This window comes from Sesamum indicum, linkage group LG3 (genome assembly GCF_000512975.1).
Source record: "Sesamum indicum cultivar Zhongzhi No. 13 linkage group LG3, S_indicum_v1.0, whole genome shotgun sequence".
NCBI classification, from domain to species: Eukaryota; Viridiplantae; Streptophyta; class Magnoliopsida; order Lamiales; family Pedaliaceae; genus Sesamum; species Sesamum indicum.
The window spans coordinates 12,862,054-12,870,617 of record NC_026147.1 but is presented as its reverse complement, the minus strand read 5'-3'; the positions used below and the strand labels follow the sequence as shown (position 1 = coordinate 12,870,617).

Below are 8,564 nucleotides of genomic sequence, written 5' to 3'. Positions count from 1 at the left end.
TTGCCCCCAGTTTCAATTCTAGTGGCCTACACTACTCCTACTTCACTTTATCATTGATCCCCCCCCTCCCCCCCTACGATTCTTGATTTTTTTAATACAATTAGTCGTACATACTCGATGTGTATGCATAATTAGAAATTCCACCTGCAAAAATAAATTATTTTTAAATGTATACGAATAAAAGTATTATTGATACAACTAATTAAATGAAGAGATTGATACTTAAAAATAAAATGAATATTAGTAAGGGCATTGTAGTCAATTTGAAGGCCTCGAAACTTAATAAATAGTATAAATAAATAGATAAATGAAATGCGGAATTACCATAAAACTTTCTCCACATTTTCTCTGTCGAACAGAGTTTAATTATTTATTTTTGCAAGTGTTATACTACAAAAAAAAATGAATTATTTTCTATATTATAAATAGCTACGACTTAATAATTATAACAAATCAATACTATCTATCATTATCAGATAAAATCAGTTATGCAGCCACGAGTAATTAATAATCGCCATAATTTTTCAGCCTTGACCATAATAATTAATCACGAGAAAGAATCATATTAATTTCCTCTAATATTATACTTATTATATAATCAATTGATATTTTTTTATTAACTATATACCAATTATATGAAAAACGTACTTTACTCTTAGATCGATCAATTTAGAACAGAATTTCCAGAACTATTGAAATCCATAAATTTATGATAAAGTATTTTATTTCATTTTCAATACCTAAATCTCTATCAAATTATTTACCAACCATTAATGTATTCCAATTGAAAATAAGGTTCCTAGTAGTGAAAATAATAAAACTTACCCAGCCCATATCTGTACCAAAAATATCAAATTAATTTGACTTTGGGCTAACCAAAAATGTTTAGGCCCAATATGAGCCCATTTACCAACAGGCCAGTTTAAATATTCTATTCTGGGCTTCCTTTAGATGTGGCCCAAAACAGTTGTATACATAAGGATCGGCCCTCCTTTATTTTATTTTATTTTTTGAAAAAGTGGATATTAGCAAATAAAAATAAAGGGATGATATTAAAATTATCATTAATTATATATGTTAAGTGGAACAATTTTTATTTTTTATTGTAATAATTTTTATAATTTTAATAGTGATAATATCTAAATAAATACTGGCAATAATTGACGCAGAAAAATGTATGCATAAAGTTGTCATTGGTATAAACACGTGTATAATAACAGTGCAATGACAATAAAAATATAACCTTTATTTTTTATATTGTCACTATACGTGCGTCACTAATTATCTACAGTGATAATTAATGTACAATTCTTGTCACTCATAATTATATTACTACAATATTAGAATTTTTGTCACGTAAATATATCTTTGATGCTAATTTTTAAAATTTCTACTTAGTATTTTATTCTTAATATCATTTTTAACTGCGGTCAAAATCGAAAAGTTCTACAATTATTTCAGAATTTTAAATTTCTGATAACGTCGAGTTATATATTCATTTAGTTTGACCGAATTAAATTATACCGAGACTTGGATACATTAAAATAGTGTATAGAGTACCGGTTCAATAAAAAATCAAAAGAATTCAATTTTAGTTCGGTGTATTATTGAAATTATTGTTTTTTTTTTTAAATCGTACCTCTCATACATTTAATTATTCTAAATTGATATTTAACATTTATCTATATTTGATTATTTATTTATTATATTCATGTATTATCTGTATTATTTGGTACGGTAAATCAATATAAAAAATTGATACCGATTTAAATATCAAAATTTAAAAAAAATAAAATAACTAAATTTTAGAGGCGGGCTCGTGATATTTAATGATAAGTCTGTGATAGCGATCCTACCTGGGATTAAAGGTGACTTGACCTTTTTACTCACCTCTAGTAGAAAAAGGTTCCTAAAATGCCTTATCAATTACCCTATTTACCAAAATGTCATAATTAGTTTGTGAATAATCTCTCTGAATAATATTTTTAAATAACAATATATGTCGTCGGATAGTAAATAAATTTAATTAAAAAAATGATGTAATGAGAATTTTACTGTATTTTTTTCTTTTCATTTTGAAAAAGTAAATATTTGTAAAAAAAAAATCAGTAGGAGTGGATGAAAAAATATTAAAACTTATAAAAAAAATAATGCACTTAGTCAATAAAAAAAATCAAAAAATTTTAAAAAATAAATAAAATTATCACTTTTAGTCCATAAGGGCATTTTAGTTAATTCACCACAAAAAATGTGTGGAAATATAATGGAGATAATGGGATGGACTAATTGTTAGCCAGCCGTTAAAATCAAGAGGGTATTGGTATTTTTTCAAATAACGAGAATATATTTATAATTATACTAAATATCAGAAAAAATTGTTGTAATTTATTCTTATATATATATATGCCGAGAAGGAAAAACATGAAAAGAAAAGCCAAACAAATAATTATGACAGCTATTTTATTTCCATCTTTTTATCTATACTATTTTTACTCATAAATGACGGTTACTTACACTATAATACTAATATTTAATATTTTCCAAAAATATTCCTTATATATTTTTCAACCACCCTACTCAAATTCTTCTTCTCATCTATATATCTATACTAATATAATAAAAGAAAGATATTTTTTCATTCACAAACGACGATTTGTGACACTTGCGAAACTTTTTTTTTTGTCGATAATATATTTAAGTTAAATTTATTTATTTTATTTATAAATTTATTAAAATGTGATATATTAATTTATATATTTTATTATTATATATAATATATTTTAAAATATAAAAAAAATTATTTATTATGTGCACGTGGAGGCAGCTTACTACAACGTACTAGTATACTTAACAATAATACGTTGTCAACTACAAAAACATAGTCAACACAATGTCATCTAAGTATTTTATTACAAGTTGGTATTCTATCTTTTATTTAATTTTATCTCTCTATCACACCCAACCCATCCCTCCATGTAAAAATCGCCTGATAGAATTGAATAATTAGACTCAGTTTTGCCCGGTAATTTTATAATTAATTAAGGGAGAATTGAATTTGGAATAATTAATTTTTAAAAAATGTAATTATAATAATTGAATTCACAATTTTTAATGGAATATACAAATACAACTTATAGTTAAATTTCAAAATTAATCTTATTTTTTAGGATTAATTTGAAGAAATCAAATTATTATTTTAACACACATAATAAAATGGATAATTAGATAATAAAATAACTGTCATTTGGATTAAAATACAAATTATAATTTTTATCAAAACATAATTTGGATAAAATTTAATTTCAAAATTAATTATCAAAAGAAAGACCAATCGAACGGTATAAAAAAGTTACGTTTGCACTTTAAATGCAGAGCAAACGGATGCTTATACTAGAAAAAAAAAATAATTACTATTGGCTACAATATTAGTAGCTCTGGCTAAAAACTATGGTAAATGACTTTATTAGCTACGGTTGAATAAAATCGATACAAAACACTAACTTTTCCACCATGAAAAAATTAGTTGTCACGTTTAAGAGTCATGGTCAAAACATTTACCATGGCTTTTAGCCATAATAAATATTTTAGCCACCCTCGCAAAAATCACGACCAACAACCGTTGAGTGACCGTAGTCAATATCTATTTGTTATAACTATTTGTTGTTAATCATGACAATGAATTATAGTTAACTATTATAATTCTTCTTGTGTTAATTTCATGAAACGTAGGCACTAATAAGAATCTTTCTCACCTAATCTTGTTGGAAAAAAAATAAATAAATAACATTCTTTGACTTCATTCACCAGCCAAATTGGACTTTTGCGTCTTAATTCAAATGTCTTCATCTCTGGCCATGTGCAGCGTTTCAAAACTGACTCAAGCAACTATAATATATATATATATATATATATATATATATATATATATATATATATATATATATATATATATATATATATATATATATATATATATATATATATATATATATATATATATATATATATATATATGTTTTCAGACACTTTTGTTCTCTTGTTTCTACATTTTCGATTAAATTTCTTTTTACCAAATTTAACACTGTGAAAAGAAAAGTTGGATTATTCTTTGTAATTAAGGCGGTAAATGATTCGAGGCAAGTTGAATAAATCATTGTTCAAACTTATTTGAGTTATTATATATCGAGCTTAAAAAATTGTGTTTGAATTTAATTTGAGTATTGATCTAATCAAGTTTTAATTGAATCAAATAAAAATCGAGCTTGAGTAATTTGATATTTTAATTATATTATACTATTTTTCTATTATCGAATCGAGTTCGAGTTGAGTTTGAAAGTTTAACGAACAAAAAATTGTGTTCAAGTTTAGTTTGTTAAATTCAAATAATCGAGTTCAAACAAGTTCTCATTTATCAATTTATGTATCGAAAATTTAGTTTATATTTCAACCCTAACTACTATATATATATATATATATAGAAAACTATGGTCAAACAAAAGCAATTCAAAAATTTAAATTTTGATCGTAATTTATTAATTAATATTTGCCATAAATTTTTACTTTTGATTGAATAATTAATTATAACAAAAAATCATATTAAATTTTTTGGGCCACTAATTTGCAGAAACAAGCTACAGATTCTATTCTGCAAACGATCCAAAAGGCAATTCTTGACAAACTTGACACAGAAAACCTGCTCTCCGTCTCCAACACGTTCCGCATAGTGGATTTCATTTCGTCCGTCGGGCCAAACACTTTCATCGCCGTGCAAAACATGATACAAGCTGTGGAAAACAAGTGTTCTCTCCAGGGCCTGGACCCTGGAAACATCGATTTCCAGGTTTTCTTCAACGACCACACTGCCAACGACTTCAACACGCTGTTCGCCTCGTTCCCGTCCGACAGGCGGTACTATGCGGCTGCGGCGCCAGGTTCGTTCCACGGCCGGCTTTTCCCGCGGGCTTCGATCAGTCTGGCGCACTCATCGTATGCCCTGCAGTGGCTTTCAAGGGTGCCGGAAGGGGTATGTGACAGAAAATCGGCGGCGTGGAATGAGGGGAGAATTCACTACACGGGGTCGTCCGGAGATGTGGCGAGAGCGTATGGGGATCAGTTTGAGAAGGATATGGGGGTTTTTATGAAGGCGAGAGCAGATGAGATTGTGGAAGGAGGGCTGATGGTTCTGATCATGCCTGGAACTCCTGAAGGGGTTTGCCACTCGCAGCAACTCTTTGGTGTTCTCCTCGATTTTCTTGCATCCAGCCTCATGGATTTGGCTAGTGAGGTTAGTACAATAATGCTCTCTCGCTCGATAAAAGATCTCCACCGTCTCCTCCCTGTAAAAGACGACATAATTTACTGTAATTTTTTAATTATATATAAAAAGAAAAAGATAAGGGTTCATGTATGCATTATTGCTTCCAAAATTATTATGTTACGATTATTTCAAAAATAAAAAAAGTAAGAAAAATAGTGTGAATTTTGGACTTTCATGTGAATATGGTGCATTTTTAATACCTGTTGGTATCTTTTATACAAGTGAAAAGAAATAACAAAGAATATGATAATTATAAACAACTCTTTCTTTCAAATTTGTGATAATACCTATTTTACATGCATACCAAATCCAATCATAAAGCAAGAATTATGATTTATTGTGCTGTGTACAAGAAATATATTTAATCATGATTAATTCTCATAATTAATAATATATAGTCATTGATCATGTTCACGCAACGGATGTTGGCCGTGGTTTTTGTGAAGATGGCTAAAATATTTGCATTGACTTTTGTTTTTACCATGTCTTTTAGTTGTGACAAATAATTTTTTCATGGTGGAAAATTAATTTCTTACATCGATTTTATTTAACTATGGTTAATAATAGTTATTTACCATGGTTCACCATAATCATTAATATTGTGGCAAATAATAATTCTTTTTCTAGTAATGATAGATTACTATAGTCAAAAATAAAAAATTGTGGCGAATACTATTAATATGAAATTCAAGCAAAAATCACTGAAAATATTTTGATTATAGCTAAAAACATTCCAAAAGTGGAATAACTACTCAAAAAATTTTTACTGCGACAATTAATATTGATATACCATGTGATTTTCAGATTACACATAGTTATTTAAAAGTACGAAAAAATTGTTTTTTAAAGTATTGTTTCTGAGTTTCTTCTGCCTTCTCTTTTTATCAGGGAATTATTGACAAAGCTGAAATAGACGAATTCAACCTGCCGATATACGCTCCAAGTGTTGGAGAGATGACAAAATTGATAGAGAAGAACGGCTGTTTCAGCATCAAGAGGATTGAGCTCACAAACCCCAGGTCGAAGGTTGATGAACCAATAGACGTTCACCGGGTGATAATGCACATGAGAGCTGGGATGGAAGCAGTCTTCACCAAACACTTTGGAGACGCTGTTGTGGACAAAATGTTCGACAAGGCTTTGGCAAAATGTGGAGAAATTTCTGAGTTTTTGAAGTCAAGTTACCCGGAATCCACTCAACTTTTTGTTGTCTTGAAGCGTAAATGATTTGCCCATTTGTCTTTTTTGGATTGGATGTTGAATGGAATTTTATAATTATGTTTGCGGAGCAAAAAAACCTATCTTTATTTTGGCAATATTAAATTCAATCCTTTTATCTATTAATTTTGTGTAGATTTGGTACTTTAGCTTAATTTATAACTCTTTTGTCATTTTGATGATAAAGACTAATAGTCCATCCTAATGCTATAAGAGTAATATAACAAATATTCTTTTAATAAATCTAGTCTCTTATATCATTCTAGAGAGTATTAACTACGAGATGTAAAAATTAATATATATGAACCAAAATTTCTCTTGAAAAGTTGTGTAGGGGTAAAATTGGTCAAAATTGGATTAAAGAACTAAAATTGAAGTGAAATTATGGGACGAACTTGTATGTTTATCCCCTACACCTAAATGTGTTTGTTCTGGATGCACATGTGGGATGAATAAAGCCATTGCAGATAACATGGCCTCGAATCAACTGATGCAGTTTCTTGTAGGGTTGAGCAATGTATTTGACCAATCACGCAGCCAAATCCTTCTGTTAGATCCGTTACCTTCTATTACTAAAGCCTACTCCATGCTTCTCAGGGTTGAAACAACAATGACATAGATGTTAACAATGGGAGTGCATTTCAAGTAAAGGCCCAATCATTCAAGAAGAAACCGATGATAGACAAGCGGAATATAATATGTGAGCACTGCAAAAGAACAGGCCATTCCAGAGATACATGTTTCAAAGTAAACGGTGTGCCAGACTGGTATAAGGAGATGATGGATCAAAGGAAGAAAGTAGGGGGTAAAGGCAGAGGTTACACTACTTTGATTTCTACTGACTATAAACCTGCTTCAACTGAGGGAAATCTTTCGAATATTGCTGATATGATTCGGACAAAGGTTAAGAAAATTATGGAGGATGAATTACCTCTTGATCCTCTCAAAGTGAATTATGCTCAGATGGATAATTTCGCAGGTAACAGTACCGTTTCTCCTTCTGTAATTCATAGTAACTGAATTATAGATAGTGGCGCTACGAGTCACATTTGTGCAGCGATTCAATTGTTTGATTCCTACAGTAACCTCACTTCACCTCTAATCATCCACTTACCAAATGGAATTACTCATTCTGTCTCTCATGTAGGTTCAGTACGCATCTCTCCTAAACTCATTCTCACACAAGTGCTTCATATCCCTGCTTTCTCGGTTAATCTTCTATCTGTAAGACAATTATGTGCATCTTCAGCTTTTGAATTCCGATTTCTAAATTCCATTTGCACCCTGCAGGACCTGGAGACTAATAAGGTTGTGGCAACAGGGCACTTGATTAAGAATCTATATATACTAGAATCATCTCTTGTAGAAGGCAACACACAGTCCTTAAATTACATTTGTAATTCATCTTCTTGTACTCATAGTGGTAACCATGGGGACCTGTGGCATAAATGGCTTGGGCATCTGTCCACAAAATCTATGAAGCATATTGCTAATTTACCAACAGTTGAATATAGTAGAAATCCTTGTGAAATTTGTCCTTTGGCTAAGATGCATAAACTTCCTTTCGAATCTAGTTCGATTAAATCAACAAATATTTTTGCTCTTGTTCACCTTGACATTTGGGGGCCATATAGAGAGGCTACTATTTCTAGTTGTCATTTTTTCTTGACAATAGTGGATGATTTTAGCCTTTCAACGTGGACTTTTCTAATGAAATACAAGAGTCAGTGTCTAGAACTTTTCCAACAATTCCGTAATCTTGTTGCCACCCAATTCAATACTAAAGTGCAGTCAATCCGAACAGATAATGGTGCCGAGTTTCTTAGCTCTTCTTTCCAATCTTATCTTGTTGATTCAGGAATAATTCACCAACGTAGTTGTGCCTACACTCCACAACAAAATGGAGTTGTAGAGCGCAAGCACAGATCACTCTTGGAAATTGCTCGTTCAATAATGTTTCAAGCTTCCTTCCCTTGTCGGTTTTGGGGTGAAGCTATCTTATCAGCTACCTATCTAATAAACTGATTTC

At 30.1% G+C, this 8,564-nt stretch overlaps 1 protein-coding gene across 1 annotated transcript; it reads left to right on the top strand.

The window, feature by feature from the left end:
* Window positions 4,656-6,601, top strand: LOC105158198 (probable S-adenosylmethionine-dependent methyltransferase At5g38100). Its single transcript, XM_011074858.2, has 2 exons — window positions 4,656-5,284; window positions 6,206-6,601. The coding sequence occupies exons 1-2, from the start codon at window positions 4,775-4,777 to the stop codon at window positions 6,542-6,544; spliced, it is 849 nt and encodes a 282-aa protein (XP_011073160.1). The 5' UTR covers window positions 4,656-4,774; the 3' UTR covers window positions 6,545-6,601.

Excerpts from the sequence above, each read along its gene's own strand:
- LOC105158198 (XM_011074858.2), top strand. The coding sequence starts at position 4,775 with ATGATACAAGCTGTGGAAAACAAGTGTTCTCTCCAGGGCCTGGACCCT. Across the intron at positions 5,285-6,205 it reads TCATGGATTTGGCTAGTGAG|GGAATTATTGACAAAGCTGA; the intron begins GTTAGTACAATA and ends TCTTTTTATCAG.